Below are 21,152 nucleotides of genomic sequence, written 5' to 3'. Positions count from 1 at the left end.
CTAGAGATCCTTCTCTCATTAGAGCAAATAAATCTGCAACTGGATCAGTAAGTAGGGCTGAGATTGGCAACATGCTTGATGAGTTCAAAATTGATATTTTAGGGAGTCTTAGTGAGCTATTAGACACCCTTAAGATACAAAACAAGCAGAAAGTAGAAGCTGAAGCTTTGGCCATCTTTTGTCCAAAATGTAGGAAGAAACATGCTCTAAGGGAATGCCCCTTGGATGCAAAAGTTGTAGAAACATGTGTGATTTGTTCAGAAAACCATGAGACCAAGGATTGTCCTTCAATCCCTGGGCTCAAAGATGTCTTTTAAGAAGACCCAAATTCAATTGAGTCTCTCTATTTTGTTTCAAGGAGACCTTGGCAGGGGCAACAAAATCAAGGGTTTAACAACCCCACAAACTTTCAACCCCCACAAAATTGGAATCCTTGGCAACAACCTTGGTCCCAACCTCAAAATCCATTTCAATCATGGGTACAAGGTATGCAAAATCCTTATGGGAGATTTGCTCAATTTTATCAATATCCTCCATCTTTTCAAAACCAACAAGCTCCACAACTTCCAAATCAAAATCCACAACTTTCATTGCCATTTCCACAACAACAACATTCTTCTCAACAGAATCCAAATTCCCAACTCTTGCTTCCATTCCAACAAAAGACAAATCAACTACCTTCCCAGCCATTGCCAAATCCAAATAATAAAAACCCTCAAAATGCTTACATGGTAGAAGGACAACAATTTCCTACCTATATGATTGTTCCTCTCAATGATGTACAACTCAGATCTGGTAGAGTTTTAGAAAAGCCTTCTATAGATGCTCAAAAGCAAAGCATTTCTGAGGAAGATTCTCTTGAAGCTAATAAAGGTTCTGAAGCATCTCTTCAAAACCCAAGCACTCAAAAAGAAAAATAAAAAGAGTCAACCCCCACAACTCCTATAGTTGAGCAACCTGCATCTTCATCCACACCTCCTTTTCCTGAAAGATTACAAATTGACAAAGGGGTGGAAAAACAAATCTTGTTGCCTGACTATGATTTCCTAGATGAATTAAAGAATGTCTGTATCAAGATTCCCTTGCTACAAGCCATTAGAGAGATTCCTATTCTAGCAAAAACAATAAAGGAGTTGAGACTCAAAAGACCAGGAAGGAAACCAAGAGATACAAGAAGAATCCACCTGGTAGGAAAGATTGTAGATATCATGATGGAAAAAATTACCATGCAGAAGTATGTAGATCTCGGTAGTCCAATTGTCAAAACATATATCAATGGGGTAGAAATTCCAAATACTTTGATTAATTTAGGGGTTGCTATCAACATTAAGAGTAGACAGATTATGGAACAACTAAAACTTCCTAACCTTCTTTTTACACCTACTTTACTGCAACTTGTAGATCGATCAATTACCAAACCAGATGGTGTATTAGAAGACATTTCAGTCTCCTTAGATTCTTGGGAATATCCAATAGATTTCATGATTTTAACTTCAAAGAGTAATCTAGGAGGGAACCCACTCATCTTAGGAAGACCTTGGCTAGCCACAGTTGATGTTTTTATCAGTTGTAGATCTGGGGATATGTATATTTCTGATGGTAATTCGACAAAGAAATTCAATCTATATCCTCCAGCAAAAGCAATTACAGAAGTAGGAGATAATGAATGGGTCGATGATGAGGACACTATACAACCTGTCTTTACCATTTCTGACAGTGAATATAGTCAAATCCTGAACACATTAGAAAACATTGAAACATCTTCAGAATATGACCACACACAATTTCAGTTAGATTCTGACATTGAGTATCTATCATATAGACAAAGGTCTATTTACTCTATGGAAGAGTTTGGTAGTTCCGCCATTGAGATCTTTCCAGGTAAAACATTGAATATCAACAAAAACTTGGAAAAATCACAACAGGGAGAGCTAACCAAAATCTTGGAAAAACATTCTACTGCATTTGCATGGGAGTATACTGATATGAAAGGTATTGACCCTAAGACTTGCATTCATCACATCTACATCGAGGAAAACAGTAGACCAATCAGACAACCTCAGAGAAGGATGAATCCAAACCTTAGGGAGATAGTGAAAGAAGAACTCCAAAAACTACTCAATGTAAACTTCATTTATCCAATTTTAGATAGCCGATGGGTTTCTCCTTTGGTTATAGTACCTAAAAAGAATGGTAAATGGAGGGTATGCATTGATTACAGGAAATTGAATAAAGCAACTTTGAAGGATCACTTTCCTTTACTCTTTATCGATCAGGTATTAGATACTCTAGCGGGCAAAAAGTACTTTTCATTTTTGGATGGTTTTAGTGGCTATAATCAAATTCAGGTAGCACCTGAAGATCAAGATAAGACCACATTTACCTGTCCATGGGGAACTTTTGCTTACTGAGTGCTTCCTTTTGGATTATGTAATACACCCGCAACATTTCAAAAGGCAGTACTAGGAATCTTTTCTGATCTAATCCATGATTGTGTAGAGGTCTATATGGATGATTTTACAGTTTATGGTGATTCATTTGAAGAGGCATTAGAGAATTTGGAAAAATTCCTTATAAGATGTAAAGAAATGAACCTTTCATTGAGTCATGAAAAATTCTTTATGATGTTTACTGAAGGTATTGTTTTGCAACATCACATTTCAGGGGATGGGATTAAAGTTGATAGATCAAAAGTTGAAGTCATCTCCAAGTTGCCTATTCCAAATTGTCAAAAAGATGTCAGAAGTTTTCTGGGATTTACTGGGTACTATAGAAGATTTATAGAAAAATTCACCAAAATAGCATCTCCACTCTTCAAATTGCTTACAAAAGACCGTGAATTCAAATGGGATCCTGATTGTCAATCAGCATTTGAAACTTTGAAAACAAGAATATCTGAAGCACCCATTTTGAGAGGGCCAAATTGGAAACTTCCTTTCCATATTTCTACAGATGCTTCAGATACAACTCTAGGAGCTGTGTTGGGTCAAAAGGATTTAGTTCCTTCTGCCATTTACTATACCAGTAAAAATTTGACTCCCACTGAGTTGAACTATACTGTGACTGAAAAAGAGTTCTTAGCTATTGTTCATGCAATCAATAAGTTTAGACGTTATATAACAGGCTATGAAACTTTTTTCCATACTGATCATTCTGCGATTAGATATCTAATGAAAAAAACCTGTTACTAATGGTAGAGTTACAAGATGGCTCTTAATTTTACAAGAATTCAATATTACTGTGTTGGATAGACTAAGGAAACAAAATACAGTAGTTGATTTCTTGTCTAGGATCCAAAATACTAACGAAGATTCTCCTGTAGAGGATAAGTTTCCAGATGAATATTTATTTGCAGTAACTACTAAGACTCCTTGGTATGCAGATATTGCTAATTATTTGGTTGCAGGGAATCTACCTCCACATCTATTTCCTAGTGAAGAAAGAAGAATTATTCAGGAGAGTTCAAAATATTCATGGATTTCTAACGAATTGTTTAAAACAGGGCCAAATTGTGTGATCCGAAGATGTGTTAGGGAAGATGAAATGCCTGACATCCTCAAGGCATGTCATGATGAACCATGCAGTGGACACTTTGCTGACAAAAGGACGGCCTATAAAATCCTTTCTTTAGGATATTATTGGCCTTCCCTCTTCAAAGATACAAAAGAATATGTCAAAAGGTGTGACAGCTGCCAAATAGTAGGGAAACCGACTCTTTCAAATGAAATGCCATTACAACCACAGGTACTCATCGAACATTTGAAAAATGGGCTTTAGATTTCATTGGACCCATTAATCCACCATCTAAATAGAAGAAGTATATATTGGTATGCACTGATTATGTCACTAAATGGGTAGAAGCCAAAGCATTACTTTCTGCTATTGAAAATTCAATTGTTAGTTTTCTTTATGAGGATATTTTTACTCGCTTTGGTGTCCCAATAGAAATTGTGACAGATCAGGGAAGTCAATTTACATCCAACATGATGGAGAAGCTGATGGAAGAATACAAAATCAAGCACAGAAAATCTACTCCTTACCATCTGCAAGCAAATGGCCAAGTGGAGTCTACGAACAAAGTTATTGAAAGCATCATCACCAAAACTGTTCATCTACACAGAAGAGATTGGGCAGAAAGGCTTCCTGAAGCCTTATGGGCCTACAGAACTACATGGAGGAATACAACAAGACATTCTCCCTATGAACTTGTTTATGGGAAAGAAGTCATGCTCTCCATTGAGTTTCAAGTCAAAACTTTCAAGATGGCAGTTCAGTTGGGGATGGATCTATCAGAAGCCCAAAAGCACAGAATGGAGCAGCTGAATGCGCTAGATGAGATCAGACAAGAAGCAATCCTAAGAACTGATTTAGTTCAACATCAAAGAGCTAAGTGGCATGACAGATACATCAAAGAGAAAAAGTTTTAAGAGGGAGATTGGGCATTACTATTTGATTCCAAGTTTAAAGACTTCAAAGGTAAATTTCAGACCCATTGGCTTGGGCCATATGAGATTGACAAATTCTTTAGCAATGGAGTAGTAAGAATCAAGACCATTGATGAATTTCAAACTCCTCTTATTGTGAATGGCCACAGATTAAAGATTTATCATAAGCCACTCTCAAAAGAGGAATTTGTCAAAACGTTTCAAGAGAATTCTGCAATAAGGCTGGTGAAGAAGAATCCTTCTTCCCCACCAGCCTAGCCTTTCCTTTCTGTTTAAAAAAAAATAAAAAATGTATAAGCCTGAAAACCAATCACTGATTGACAGTGTTATACAGTAAATGTAGAGTGAAAATCAGAGACACTTGACAATCTATATTTTCCAAAAAAAAACAAAAAATCTCTTTACTTTCCCATTTTCACTTCACTTCATTTCCATCCCACTCCATTTCATTTTCATTTCACTCCACTTCACTTCATCTCACTCCATTTCATCCATTTCATCAATAAAAGTCCTTTTCATGACCATTTCCATTCAGTTAGTTATTATCTAACTATCTTTGTTCAACCAAGTGGGTGCTATGTCAATTTCCGCAGCTGGAATCACTTTCCGCAGCCAGAAGCAGTTTCTGCAGCCACCACTCTGTTTTTCAAATTTACAGTCAAGATGTTAGTGCAATAATCATGAAAATGCAGGTATGATTGAGCATATGCTATGAAGACATGGAGCATCTACAGACATCAATAAGGAGTAGTTGATTAAAGGCTAATGGAAAACAAATGACAAGGATTCCAAGGTATGAGTAAAAATTTCTTTCAAATAACAATAAAAGGCACAATTTTGCATAGTTATTAAACCTTAAAGCTCCACTATATGCAATGATTATCACGATAGCTCCATTACCATTCCACGACATTATTACATAAACCATGCATTTATTCCCTAAACGGTCTCGTGATTAATTTTTGGGTTTAACTCATAGTTTACTGCACTTTCACACTCCATTTGTAATCATGAGATGTGACCTATTTCATTACGACTCCTCTCCACCGCATTTTTCACAGCCATTTCATAAACGTGTAACATCTCGTACGCAGCCGTTCAATTCAAAAATTTCGACTTCACTTCACTACCCTGCCATTTTGTTAAAGCCACGGCTACATTACCACCTTGTTCACATACATGTCCACTCCATTTTGTGAACTCACCTCGACTGCTCATCCTCTGTTTCTGCTTATAGTTCCTAAACACTCCCGTTACCTGTTATCCATCTTCCAATTGCAGCCACTGTTTTTTTTTTCCATAAACCCTCCAACCTAGCCATATTACCTCTGCTAAACCCTCACACACAGCTGAATTTCAGTTGAATTTCAAACAGAGGAAAGGATGGGACGATTATTAAGGGCAGAACCGGAAGGGCCTAAGTTCTTACAAGGATACCCTCAAGTAAAAGATTTGCTGAAGAAGGAAAAATGGCTATGATTCATTCAAAAATTTAAGGGCCACAATAAGGAGGTAACAAAAGCCTTTGCAAGGTCTTTCAATGGCCAGATGGTGGAAATTGGAGACCTGAAGTTCACGGTCACTGAAGCATCAATAACAGCTACCACAGACCTACCCCAGGAAGGTGAGCATTGGTTTAAAAACAAAAGTTTGGACGAGCAGGCATGGAGAATCATATTACGTAACCCAGGTATGGACGTTACTGTATTTACAAAAGGAATTCCTATTCATGCATTAAAAGAAGAGTGGGCCAGCTTACTGTTAATCATTCAAAAGTTCATCACTTGTGAAGGCTGCTTTGGAGCAATGTACATGTATCATACTAGGTTATTGATGAACTTCTTAGAGAATCAAACCCTTAATCTGCCCTATTTCTTACTGCTGAGCTTGAAAAAGATGAGCACCACAGTCCAAAAGAACATAGGAGACATAGAACCTCATTTATATCATCATGGACTTGTGAGGATTCTCATTGAAGACCAACTGAAGAAAAACAAAGATACCTGGGAACGATTTTTAGTAAGAAATTACTTTCAAGAGCCATCTGAGGCACCTGAAAGCAGTACACCAAAGACACCAAGAAGGAGTAGGAGAAAAGAAAAAAGTGCCATAATCCAAGACTCTCCTATTAGCAAAACTAAAGAAGTTGGTCAAAAAGAGAAGGAGGAAAGAACTAAGGACAGAAAACAGAGGAAATTGAAAGGAAAAAGGAACATAGAAGATGTCTACCAATCACCAGAGCCATCTATAGAGGAAGACTATCAAGTGTTGTCTGAGAGACTAGTGCATCTTCGAAAACAAGCTGCTACAACCAAGAAGAAAGGAAAAGGAAAACAGAGCATGGAAGAAGAGAGTACTAGCCCACAATATTTAAGAAGAAGTAGCAGGCTTAGAGGAAAGTGGAGGAAAACACAAGTAAAAGGACCCCACTTTATCGATTTGGGTGGCGAAACACCCGAAAAACCTCCAGCTGGCCATAGTCCACCTCACCCTTAGCCAAATATTGAAACCAGTCCTCCAGATGTTGATGTAAGTCCTTCTCGGCTAGAATTAGAAATAAGTCCTCCTCCTCAACAAGAATTTGAAGTCAGCCCAAGGAAAACAGCCGAAATAGATCCAAGTCAACAAGAGGTGTATGATTACCTCGAATCCTTAGAGAAGACAGCTGTAGGCTCGAGCACATCATCCACTCTGCCTCACATAACACAAGATGCACAAGTCCAATCCTTGAAACAAGAAGTGTTTGAATTACAGGTTCTAAACAGGCACATTAAACAAGAAAATGAAGCATTAAAGGAGCAAAGAAAAGTGGAAAAAATCATTCATGATAATACTATGCTACATTTGGGACTGTGGTAGAAAAAGAACAAGAAACTAAGTAAAAAGTGCAGAAAGTTGAGCAGGGAATTAATCAATCTCAAATTCAGATGTTTGATAAGGAAGCCCAGGATGGTGGTAGCACCAAGAAAGAAGAAAAGAGGACTGGATGTACTAGCAGAGGCTTTAGAACACATGGACTAAAGGGGGATGACCAAAATTTTTGTTGTATGAGGACATGCAACACCTTCACAATGGGGGTATGTTGAGTCCCAAACTTGAATCTTCCCTATATACCTTTTTAGCCTTTTTTTCCAATTACCTGAATGTCCAAGCTATAAAATCATTGCATATTAGTTTAGAAAGAGCATATAAAATGGTTTCCTAACTATGTGAGCTGCGGAATCTTGTCACTTTCCACAACCAGCTCAACTTTCCGCAGCCTTTTTGTTGAAGTCTATGTTACAGGTGTCTACAGGAGAATCTGGCCACATGGGCAAGTTGCATTTGATGTGGACATGGAACGTGTCCCCTTGGTTCAGCCGAATCCCTCACAAAAGGCCATGGTCAAGGACAGTCAAAGCGGTGGTCAACCTAAGAGTTTTACGGTGGCAGAACTCTGTTTTTCACCACGTGAAGACTTGCGTGGAAAATTCCTAAATCTCAGGAGGCGTGCTAACACCTGTGGACTACTCCATGAACCAAATCTAACAGCCACCCTCCTTGGATTTAATTGTCACGGCTACCATCATGCTAGATTTCCAGACGTGGTTATTCACGTGTATGTTTATCAGTGCAGATTTTAGGAAGTAGTTGTATCATCCTCAGTTATAAATAACGCGTTCTCATACACATATTAGCTAGCTTTTTGTATGTAATTTCGACTGTTTTACGAGCCCACTGTGCCGTGACTTAATCCTTATGTTATGACTGCATTTTAATACATGAGAAGACAGTGTTCTTAAGTTCAATTTGTGGTTGATTGCTGATTGGCCGAGGTTGCAGAGGGCCCCTGTACACCAAGGTTCTATAATTACTGTATAGTTTCATGCTTTCTTCCTTTACGTTCCTGATGCCATAATCGTTTGCTTGTATATATTACACTGCTTATGGTATTCATGTTGATTGTTGTCCATAGTTTCTTTTATGCTTTCTAATGACTGTTAACTGATCACTGTTTTTCTTTCAGGTTCTAATAAATAGCCTGGGCAATTGCACATATCTTTTTAATGACTGATGACATGAAATTATCTTGTCCTTCTGCTGATTTATTTTCTTAGTTCTAATTCCAGCACTGTTTATTTCTTTCAGTTTTGTTTTGTTCATTTACTTTTCTGCAAGATAGATATTAGACTACTCATGTCATTTTCAGTTACCTCCTATAGCCAGAGCGAGTCGAATGGTGAGGGATTGAAGTATGAAAGCGTAGTTTGATATTAGTTTATTTTTCTGCAAGTTAGTGATTAGATTACTCATGTCATTTTCAGTTACCTCCTATAGCCAGAGCGAGTCGAATGGTGAGGGATTGAAGTATGAATGCGTAGTTTGATCTTAGTTTCATTTTATGCAATTTAGATATCAGATTACTCAATTTGTTTATGATTACCTCCTATAGCTAGAGCGAGTCGAATGGTGAGGGGTCAGAATATGAGTTGATGTAATATGATTTAGTTTACTTTGCTTACAGTTTTTGAATTGCTTTGAGTTCAGTTTTCTTTTTATACAGCAGCAAGGATACTGGGTTTCATAGTCACTAGCTCACTATTTGGTTTAGTTAGAATTTAGGTACATTTTTATTTTCTCTGACGAATTGATTTCATCAGTGCAAGTTTTAAAACCTTTTTGAGAACTTTGAAGTTTGTAAATCATTATAGAGGTCATCGTTGCCTTGAACACTTATATCCATACTTGACTTTTAATTTTTCCATCTCACATTAGGGAATCAACAAAAGATAAACCCAAAAACAAACCAAAAATAAAAAACGACAAAGAAGTAAGAAATCAGTTATCTTGCATATATAGTGCACTTCACTTCAGCAATTTACGACTCCCGGATTGACAATTTACATAGCAATTTAGGACACACTAAATTGACCAAACAGTGCTTTCCCACAATGTTTTAGCCTTATTCAAGGCTCGAAGACCCTTGATCACCAGAACACATCAAAACTTTACAAAACCAAGTCTTGGAAATTCCTTTCGATTTTTTATAGAATGCCACGTATCGCCAAAATCTTTGTCTCTTGAATCTGTAATTTTCCGCAGAATCTAAACACTTTGTCCCAATTTTCTTTTATTCCTTATGATCTTCTGAGCCTTCCTAGGTTTCGGGATTTTGTGTTTTGTTCCTACTATCTCTAGCTTAATACTTATCCAATAACATTTTTAATTAAGCCTTTGGGCTTCCGGGACTTTTGAGGTTCTAGGGTTTTGGGTTTTGTTCCTCTTACTCCGGGTTGATGCCATCCCTTAAACCCTATTTTAAATAGACCTTTGAGCTTCCAGGATTCTCGAGTTTTGGGCTTCCCGCTACCTAGCTCACTACAATCCTGTAACACTTCTTAATTAATCCTCCAGGCTTACAAGCTTTTCAGGGTTCTAGGAACTACTACTAAGTATTTCAAAATCATTACTTTTACTAATCATAACTTTTGATCTAGAGGTCCATTTTCATAATTCCACATATTGTTGGAAGGATATTTCCAGGAAATTTCCAACTATGTCAATTTCAGGAGAAACTGAGTTGATCTTTTGAGACATAACCTCCTCTAAATTATAGGATTCCCCAGCCATCATAGTCATCTTTCTATGGATTCTCCACTAAGCCTACCAATATGATGATTCTCTATAGAATACTGCAACAACCATGGGACTCTCCTTGAACAACATGCTCATCAATGCCAACATTTGTTTCTTCTATCCTTAATGCTAATCTAGTTTACATCAATGCCAACAAACTAGGTTCCACCAACCATTCAAACAATGTTAATTGTACAACAAAAATTTATCACCAAGCTAATGTGGCATAAGGAGAGGATTTTTATAACATAATTTCCCAGAAAGGAATGCCTGGGTTGGAATTGGATTATTATCCAAGTCTGAGAGGAAGTTGGGCTCCAAGTATTCACGGACATGATGGGAACCCATTTGCAATGCAAAACATCTGGGCTTATGCGTTAATTAAATTTGTTTCCAAAATGGCCCTGGAAACGGGGCATCCGGGTATAAAATAATGAAAAGTTGAGCAAGAGGGATCTACTATGATATTTCAAATGGGTGAGTGCTTGGGTGTTAAGTGTAGTGCAATCTTCGGGGAAGATAAGTCCCAGTTAAATGGGCATAAAGGATCTTGGGATGACGGGTGCCTTGGAACAAAGAGATTTTTTTTTTTTAATAGAAGATCTAAGATCCCAGAATAAGAGGAACTCGTGGTGTGGATGAAGTGATAGGTCAGAGTTTGGGATCAAATCCCACAATGTTTGATTTTCCTGATACATCATTTATACAATGAGAAGGACATTCCCACGTGCACTAGGTATTATATTAAATTATATAGTGGCACATTTGGTTGTTATATAGAATGAAAAGTATAAAGTTTGGCCTCATGATTTATGATGTTGGCATATTAGATTATGATTCGGGTTGTGCCTTTCTGATTTAAATAACAATTTTTTATATACAATATGCATATGTAGTATAATTATAAAATAATTATATTATTTTTGTTTCAAATTATATTTATTAAATACAATATATATTACAATATGTATATAATATACAATATAATGTTTTTCTGATTTTTCATTATTTATATATATTCAGAGATATTAGTTAAACATTAACTTACAATGTTTATTACAATATTTCAAATGTACAAATTATTACAATGTACTAGTGGTCCACCACTTTGATGCAATTAATGTACTAAGAATTGTGGGAGAAGACAAATAACATGATAATCCCAATGTGTAATCCGTGATGATAAGGCAACTGAAGGTACCATATCATTTCATCAAAACCCCTTTTTTTATATACCAAGAAGAGGAGATAAAAAACAAATGAGACACAACATGAAATGTGGGTGATGTGGCAACCAAAGGTGCCATATCACCTTCTCATGACCATCAAGAGAGCGTCATCATGAATGTGAAAGATAAGAGGAATTATCAAGTGAAAGGACAATTATAATGGCCATAATGAACGCTATGCCAAAACATGAAAAAAATGAAAAAACTACCAATCAAAAGCAATAAAAATAAGAGGATTCATCAACCATCAAAATGATAGAAAAGAGGGGAGTTTTTCAAAATGGAGGGTCCCCATATTTTTTGCAAAAAAATATGGGGGGAGGGGGGAAAGGGGGGGTGGATTTGTGGTCAATTTTTTTCTTGAAAACTAAACTTGGTCAAAAGAGTATAGATAAAATAATAACCAAAATTTAGAAGAGGAAAAGGAAACTTCTTAAACGCAATATGAGCATTAAGATTCTCCACAACGGCTTTACTCTAAGACTAATTTAGTTCTCTAGAAAAATCAAGTTCTCAAATCAAACCAATGAAGACCTGCAAAATTAAGAAGAACAAAAATAAGAGACAAAATATAACTAAAGGAGAAAACAACAGCTGAAACTCAAAGCAAATGCATATCAACACATGTACGCATACCTAGGACAACATGGTTACTTTATAAATACTGACATATCCTCGTGAAGGGTACATATAAATAGACAAAACAAGTTACACTTTCCACAAAATTTACACCTATTGAAGGTCATCAAATTATTTAAGCTAAGCAATGCACCGCATGGATACAAAACAAAATAAAAAGCTTGACATATCAATAGAATTTGTGAGACAAGATTCGATGCTAATATTTGAATATTTTTATCTTGTAAGTTGTTTTCTTAATTAAGCCCTTATTTAAAGTGTAAATTCTAATCATGATGCAAAAATGTTTGCATAAAATAAAAATGAGCTTTATATTCAAGTTTAACATCTTATTATATGATCTTTTCCAGTATAAGATAATGATAACGATTGTATATAAAGCTTCAGTAATGATAAACCCATTATAAGCAAGATGACAACTGAATCAAATATAAAAACTCATTCCTAAATAAGAATAACATAACTTCTTTATTTTAAAAGAAAATAAAATCAAACTAGATTAGGCTAAATCTATTCCTACTCTAATCCTATGGGGGAAAATTACTAGGTATAGTCATATTTCTAATGCAACCAACCAAGTTCCTAATTTCTTGTGCATGCGTATACATCATACATTAATAAAAGTATTAAAACAAATACAAAACTATGTACAAAAATTCTATAATGAACATATATATTAATTCCTAAAAATAAAGACAAAATAATTTTGTAATTGGAATACTTTCTATTATAAGAATCTTCAAAATCTAAATAAATTCTATTGAAATATGTACAAGCTAAAGAGTTAGCAAGACCAAATTTAAGAATGTGATAAGGGTGGGCTTCTGAAGACTACATAATATTGAAATAATTAGAGTTATTTGTCGTCAAAAGTTTAAAAGAACTATCTTTTCACGCATGAGATATTGTTCATTACTGAATAGAGAAAAATAAGATAGATCCTTAAAGTGATCTGCTATGTGTACATATGAATTAAGACAATTAGTAAACCCATGATTATTTACAAATGTAAAAGGGACATTAGATGATGACATCAACAAATTTTTAACACACCAAGTTTGTAATTTAACATTGTTATGAGTAATATCGAAAACTTGTAATAGAGGTTGATGATCCAAATCAGAATGAAAGGAAACATGTTTGGGCTAAGAAAATGAATTAGTACGAAAATATGTTATGACTGAACTAAATGATCTAATTTCATAAATATCGGGACAATTATTAAAGATCACATCATTTTCCCATAGTTTATAAGAATCTTGATAGTCACGAAAAAGATGAGTAGAAGTTTCTAAAATGATATCAATCAGTGACTAATCATTCTTAAAATTTGAACTAGTAAATATTCCACCAAGTTGACCCATGCAATGATTATGTTTCAAATTATTCAATAAATAGAAAATATATTAAAATAAGTTCCCTCAAAATTATCATTTTTAATTTATCTTGTTAAATCATTAAATGATTCATGGTTTACTAATGTATTAGTTGTCATCAAGATAGAACCTATCTTATTTTCTAAAGAATAATTATCATCATGATTATTCGCTAAACCTTGATGTTCCATATGATTTAATTCTATTGAACTAAATTCATTATAAAAAACGTAAAGAGTTATAGAAAGCCCACTTTCATATTTTAGATTTAAATCTAGGATTTGAAAGTGTGTAAGATTTCCTTCAATTTTGATGGTTGAGGAGGATTATTATTTTCATTTGAGGGTTCAATAGGAGTAATTGTAGGATCAATATTTACTAATGGAGATTCCTCTTTATGTTCATTATGAGTTATTTCATTATGTTTTGAACAATTGAGGTAAATTTTTCAATAAAAACTTCCTTAAAGGGGTAAGTCATCATGATGGAATTTGTAACATAATAACATAAATCTATCAGAAAATTTGCTAATAGTTTCATTTTCATTGATGGTCAAGTTATCAAATTCCAAGCACAATTTCTCATAACTATAATTGTGATGAGCCCATAAGAATACATGCATGAAGTGGTTCCAAGAGTGAATAGACTTAGTTGGTAACATCTTGTACCACTCTTGAATCCTTCCTTGAAATGTGAGAGTGAATAACCTGCAAATTTCATTATCATTAGTGATGTCAAAACAATTACATTTATCTATAAATTGATCAACATGATCTAAAGTAGAAATTTCACTCTCACCGTTATATTATAATTCAGATAAGGATTTAAGCTTCCTCTTAGGTATGCCTCTAGTAGGCTTGCGTGAGCTAAAAGCATGACCCAAAGTAGGAATCCACACGAGCCATGTTTAGTTAAAAAAACTTGTTAAAACAAGACTCCACATAGATAGTCAATATGTGGCCCTCCTTCTAGTGCCATTTTGTTGATGTGAAAAAATGACCTCATCAACATCAAAGGGGACCACCCAGTCAAGGCTCCAAATCAAACGCTTTTCCGTTTGGAAAGTGGTTCCCACTGGTTCTATTATGTCCATTTACCTGTTCATCTAAGACTAGCCTAAGGTTAACCTATCCTAAACTAATTTTTATCTTAACATAATCCTATTATGCTATGTCAAGGAAACACTATTTCTATCTCGTACGAAAGAAACGCATGCTCCAATATTCAACTTTCAGGGTGTAAAATTTACAGACATTTAAAGAATGTGCATGGAAAATTGGCAGTAATGATAAACAAGAATGCCCAAAGAAAACGATGGGCAATGGAAATTTTATTTGATGAAGTTTTGGGGGTCTTGGGGCAGCATTAATAACAAAAGGACAAAGCTAATCTCTATGATATTTATAGCAGATTAAATATTTCAAAGCGCCTACTGCAAATTAGGAGACGTTATGCCCAAGCAAGAAAAGAAACGAAATATCCCTAAAAACACTCAAACGAGCACCAAATTGAGGCATACTGAAGAATAGACAAAAAATACCCATGAAATAAACCAGGGTCATTATCCTTCTTTTCGGTAATCTTTCTCGAGAAAAAAGGAATCAGTATGCATGGACTAATTGGGCAAAAATACCGACATTGACAGTCCTTCCAGTGTAGTTTACCACCGTTTGAACAACAACACCAATAAAATATAAGAAGGGCATTTCCTTATAGATCAGAATCCAGCAATGCAGACCAATCTTTAAGTTTGAGGACTATATCCAGGAATACTGAAACCATGATCGAAGACACAAAAAAAGATCAAACAGAACACATGCCAACTTATAAGACAAAACACATCATAGACTCTCTAGCTCATGATGATGAAGACAGATGGAAATTAGTGTAGAAGGCCACCCCAAATGGTCATGATCGAAGCCAAGAAGCAGAAAAACCCATTCATAGATACAACACTAATGGAACAAACAAAAACAAATTTGTACCAAATCCATTTGTTGTTTCATTTTAGAATTTTATTGTTGTAATTTCCATTTCAAAACGCCATTACTTCACATGCACCTATAGTCTTAGGCTCTCATATTCATAAAAACAATGTAAAAAAAATTGCTTGAGTTAGTTTTAGATTATAAAAACTACCCATTTCAAAACTCCATCTCTTCACCTGCATCGATCTTCTCAGGCTCTCATATTGATAAAAGCAATGTAGAAAATTTTGGTCGTTAGTGGTAGACTATAAAATCTACCCATTTCAAAACTCCATTGCTTCACCTGCACCTATCTTCTCAGGCTTTCATATTGATGAAAACAATGTAGAAAATTTCGGTTGAGTTAGTTTCAAACCATAAAATCTACCCCAAATTCATCTAATGCGCTTGTAGTATAGCCTTCTTTCCCACATTTTCTTGATTATAAAATAATGTCAAAGTAAAATGAGAGAGAAATATTTTTCAACAATAGTCACTTGCATCAGCTGATTATTATCTCGCCTGGTTTTCATCCTTATGGCTTAATATGGATGGACCATTTTCTGCAAGATTAGGAAAGCCTATTGTGTCTTTGAAAGATCAATTTGATTAATGAAGGACATAAGTTAAAAATGCAGTGATCATCCTATAAACAAATATATATATTATATATATATCAAAGCAACAGACTGAAGGCACTGAAGGAAAAACTAGATCCTTCAGTGCACAGTGGCTAAGAGTATATATCAAAGTAGCAGACTGAAGGCACTGAACGTGCCCATTTGAGACTTATATATCTATTCAAATTTTTAAACAAACCAATGTGTGATCCGTAGTGGCTAAGAGTATCTATCAAAGTAGCAGACTGAAGGCACTGAACATGCCCATTGCAAAATTCAGACTCATATCTATTCAAACTTTTACACAAACCAATGTTTCATCCACATAGGCTAAGAATATATATCGAGGTAGCAGACTGAAGGCACTGAACTTGCCCTTTTCAGATTCATATATCTCTTCAAACTTTTACATAAACCATTGTTTCATCCACTGTGGGTCGTGATTTTCAAAATATTAATGTATGCCATAATAAGCACTTCATGAATCAACTAGGAATTGAAGGCACTTGCACAAAGAATATAATAACAGAAAACCAACGTATTCTTGCACAATAATATTATTGATGATAACACTATGCATAAATTGCTATTTCTTTGTTGTAAGAAAGAGCAGGATCTTGATCTTCCTTGGCACAGATGTTACTTTCAGATGGTCTGAGATGAATTTTTTTAGCCCCATTCCTTAATCCAGCTTTATTCCTTTTCAATTTTGGGGCCATGAGAATCTGATAGCAGCCAACAGCTTTCTTCTTCTCCTTCTCAACCATCTCAGCACCATCTTTCTGCTTTTCTTGATCTTTGCCCCGTTTCTTGCATGCACTATTGTTGAAGTCTCGATAGCAAGATTGTTGTTCTTGGGCATCAACAACATTACTAGGTTTAATGGACAGTAATTTTCCCACAAATGAAGGCCTGAGTTGGACAGGATTCCCCATCAAATATCTGAAACCCACAGCCCCCCTAGTTGCAGGGATGAATCTATTCATTCTGTGAAGATCTACTCCATCAAGAATCATGGTGCCAAGGTTGAGAATGCCCTGTGGGTGACCAGAAGGACGACAGACCTACAGTGCCAAGAAAATCATCCCACTGAAATCTGTGCTCCTGTAGCCCTTGACGAGAGTGGAAAGCAAGACCCTCATAGTGCCTAGCTGGGTATCCCTGAGGCAACCCACGTAGTATATCTCCATCAACACAACAGAGGTTTCACAGCGGAGAAAACTCTCTTCCACTATGAATATGGCCTTGTTGTTCCAAGTAGGGTTTGCGCCCCCTGTTTTGTCAATTTGCGTCGTCAGGTTTTTCTTGAAATTGATCCATACAACACAGTAGGTCTGCATCATGCCAAAAAGATGCATCTCCTTCAGATCTTGAGCTGAGATGATATTAAGCTCCAGCTGTGTGTAAGCTTCCCCCATGATGTAGAGTGAATTTACTGCACAAGGAAATGCAATATTCAGAGACCACCCTGATTGAAATTACAGGAGAAGAAACGCCATGAATGAAATCTTTTGAAATCTGAACATTGTATGGAACTGACTTATAAGACAAAACACATCATAGACTCTCTAGCTCATGATGATGAAAGCAGATGGAAATCAGTGAAGAAGGCCACCCCAAATGGTCATGATCGAAGCCAAGAAGAAGAAAAACCCATTCATAGATACAACAATAATGGAACAAACAAAAACAAATTTGTACCAAATCCATTTGTTGTTTCATTTTAGAATTTTATTGTTGTAATTTCCACTTCAAAACTCCATTACTTCACCTGCACCTGTAGTCTCAGGCTCTCATATTCATAAAAACAATGTACAAAATTTTGCTTGAGTTAGTTTTAGATTATAAAATCCACCCATTTCAAAACTCCATTGCTTCACCTACACCTATCTTCTCAGGCTCTCATATTGATAAAAGAAATGTAGAAAATTTTGGTTGTTAGTGTTAGACTATAAAATCTATCCATTTCAAAACTCCATTGCTTCACCTACACCTATCTTCTCAGGCTTTCATATTGATGAAAACAATGTAGAAAATTTCGGTTGAGTTAGTTTCAAACCATAAAATCTACCCGAGCTTCATCTAATGGGCTTGTAATATAGCCTTCTTTCCCACATTTTCTTGATTATAAAATAATGTCAAAGTAAAACGAGAGTTAGAAATATATTTCAACAATAGTCACTTGCATCAGCTGATTATTATCTTGCTTGGTTTCCATCCTTATGGCTTAATATGGACGGACCATTTTCTGCAAGATTAGGAAAGCCTACTGTGTCTTTGAAAGATCAATTTGATTAATGAAGGACATAAGTTAAAAATGCAGTGATCATCCTGTAAACAAATGTATATGCTCTATATATATCAAAGCAGCAGACTGAAGGCACTGAATTTGTCCATTTCAGACTCATATATGATATATCTATTCAAATGTTTACATAAACCAATATTTCATCGACAGTGGCTAAGAGTATATATCAAAGACTGAAGGCACTGAACTTGCCCGATTCACTCATATATCTACTCAAATTTCTACACAAACCAATATTTCATCCACAGTGGCTAAGAATATATATCAAAGTAGCGGACTAAAGGCACTGAACTTGCCTGATTCACTCATATATCTACTCAAATTTCTACAAAAATCAATATTTCATCCACAGTGCCTAAGAGTATATATCAAAGTAGCAGACTGAAGGCACTGAACTTGCCCATTTGAGAGCTACTATTGAAGTGACGTTGGGCAGCCATCTCAAAAAGATATTTGAGGGCTACATCGTTGCTTTTAATTTATTGATGAGGAATTTTAAATTCTGTTATAATTTTTTTACTATTATATTTGGCCAAACTCAACTCAAGTCAGTATTAGACATGAAAGTTGAGCATCTCCTTCACCTGGACTGGACTCCTTATGGCTTTGTAATAATATTTTATAAGTGGCTCATATTAGTAGGCCTTGGTCTGCATTAAGGTTTGTAAAAATAATGCTAGTTATTTATCAGAATCCTTTTTAAAACGACATCCTTGTGCTGATCTGTAGCTGAAGTTGCACATATCTTGTGGGCTTCCATGCTATGAAAACATCCCCAGATTTCCAGTTCTTATTGGAAAACATCCAAACTTGGCTGAACTAACATGCACCTAAATGAGATTAATTACCCACATTACATGGGCGGTCAGCCACGTACGAATTATCATTCGCCGCAGTTCACCCACTCACAATTTCAGACCAGGGGCACTCTCCAAATCACATTCCTCCAAAGTAGGATGAACAGTTAAGGCTCATTCATTCATGTCTACCTGCCCCAAAGAAAAGAAAAGCGTTGTCCGTATAGACATCGACTCATTCCCCTTATTAGGCAATAAACTACACAACAATTAGGATAAATAAACCACACACAACTTCAAAAATGAACAATAACAAACCACACAATGCAGAGCTTAATCTCATTTATTTATGTTCCCAAGCTAGATGTCCCGACATAAATTCCCCTGCAATCAAATGGATTTGCTTGATTGCACATACAAAATCATGTCAACTTGAAATTCCGCAACAGTTAAAATGAAATTTAAAAAAAGGGGGACATTATGTTTTAAAATTTTCATGAATTGGGTTCATAAATTCTGAATTCATTAACATTTCCCTACAAACTACTTTTCTCGGCAAAATTCCTCCATGAATGGGATTGAACCCTAGAGATAATCGGTGTATAAAGATTAAAAGTGCAAGGGAATACTGCCCCTCTTAAATTCATCATAACTACACAGATATTTCTTCCAAATGATCGAGATAAAATACTGTGATATGCACTGACCTCAGTTGCTTGGAGAATCTGACTGTGAATGATGTATAATCGCTACTCCATCGACTGCAGAGTTGGGCGAATAAGTAGAGGGAAAATACTCAAATCTATTGAGCTAATATGCATAGTTGGCTTACAGAAATTAAATACATAAGTAAGAATATAGGCCCTCAAACATATGTCGAATAGTGGTCATTGCATATGACAAGCACGCTATTCATAAGCCATCAAACATATGTCAGTGGTCATTGCAAATGACAAGCACGCTATTCAAACACTATGTATAGCTTTCAATAAATTTGTGACTTTGATGCATGAAAGGGTAGAGCTATTGAATCTGAAAGTTCACACATTCCTTCTGTCCAGGCATTTGCCATGTATTTCGCTCACTTAATTTACCCTTTGCAGACCTCTTGTCCCAAGTGTTATGAGAATCAGATAAAGCCCTTCCACAGTTCCACTTGACTAAATAGAGTTTGTATGTGGGCTGGCCTGGTACCAACAACCTCACTCTTGCCTTCAGGCTGAGAGGGAGGCCACCAATTTCTTTCCTGGAGGAAAAAAACTATTTAACATTTAAATGTGTACAGAGATTTATGTGCATTTAGTTTTAACGAACATATATATTCAAATTTATTCGCAAATCACTATATTGTAGTGGTGTATTGCCCTATGGTGCTTGGTTAACTCCTTGTATAATCCCATCTTAAATCAATTTGACGATCCAAAAAAACATTTTTCAGTGCTGCAAGGTATTGTAGCTAAATCTATAGAAAGCATTACACATGATATTAAGCCAAACTTGAACTGCAACATCCAATACATTTGTAGATTCTAGAGGCCTAGAAAGTTCAACGAAATCTCATATGATAGAGCTCAACAATATTTCTGAGAATGCCACTTTCACTTTTCCACCAGGTTTCCCTTCCTCGAGAAGGAAATTAGAGAGAGTGGAAAATTGGGGCAAAGTGGTGAGAAAGTGGATTAAGTTGCTTCCACCACAAACCTAAGGTTTCCCTCTGAACAACAAGAAAAATAGAAAGCCCAAACAATTTCGAATCTGTAAATTACACAGGTGAGCAACATGCAGTTATCACAGCTTCATTAGATTGAACATCGTCCATGAAATGCATTGACAGCAATTGCAGCAAGGCAGAAAGAGCAGCGACCTCTTCCTCTAGTGGGTATCTTATCCCCATTCTTATGCTCCCACAAATAGTGCCTACAAGGCAGAAGTGCGCAGTGGGCAATAGAGTAGCATTTTCCCTCTGCTAGTTTACAAAGATGCAGAGAGAAGTGGAAACAAAATAACATCTAAAGCAGATAATCATCAAGAATGAGGCAAGAACTTCTCCCTAGAGAAAAGAACTTGTCTCAATTTCTCCGTTCCCTTGGTCTGTACCAAATACGGAACTTGGGTGCCTTCATCAGTAGGTTTTATGCAAATTATCCATGCAGCA

The 21,152-nt window shown here is 35.8% G+C and overlaps 1 protein-coding gene across 1 annotated transcript; it reads right to left on the bottom strand.

Annotated features, from left to right (window-relative positions):
• Positions 1 to 16,956: 16,956 nt before the first annotated feature.
• Positions 16,957 to 17,310, bottom strand: LOC149206264 (protein SRC2-like). The gene has a single exon (XM_089397636.1). The coding sequence runs from the start codon at positions 17,308 to 17,310 to the stop codon at positions 16,957 to 16,959; it is 354 nt and encodes a 117-aa protein (XP_089253762.1).
• Between the last annotated feature and the right edge of the window lie 3,842 nt (positions 17,311 to 21,152).

Source organism: Pinus tabuliformis, chromosome 1_2, assembly GCF_031772625.1.
Source record: "Pinus tabuliformis cultivar Carrire ecotype Pingquan chromosome 1_2, CPIR1, whole genome shotgun sequence".
Classification (NCBI taxonomy): domain Eukaryota; kingdom Viridiplantae; phylum Streptophyta; class Pinopsida; order Pinales; family Pinaceae; genus Pinus; species Pinus tabuliformis.
The sequence above is the reverse complement of the archived record's forward strand: the minus strand, read 5'-3'. Positions and strand labels throughout refer to the sequence as shown.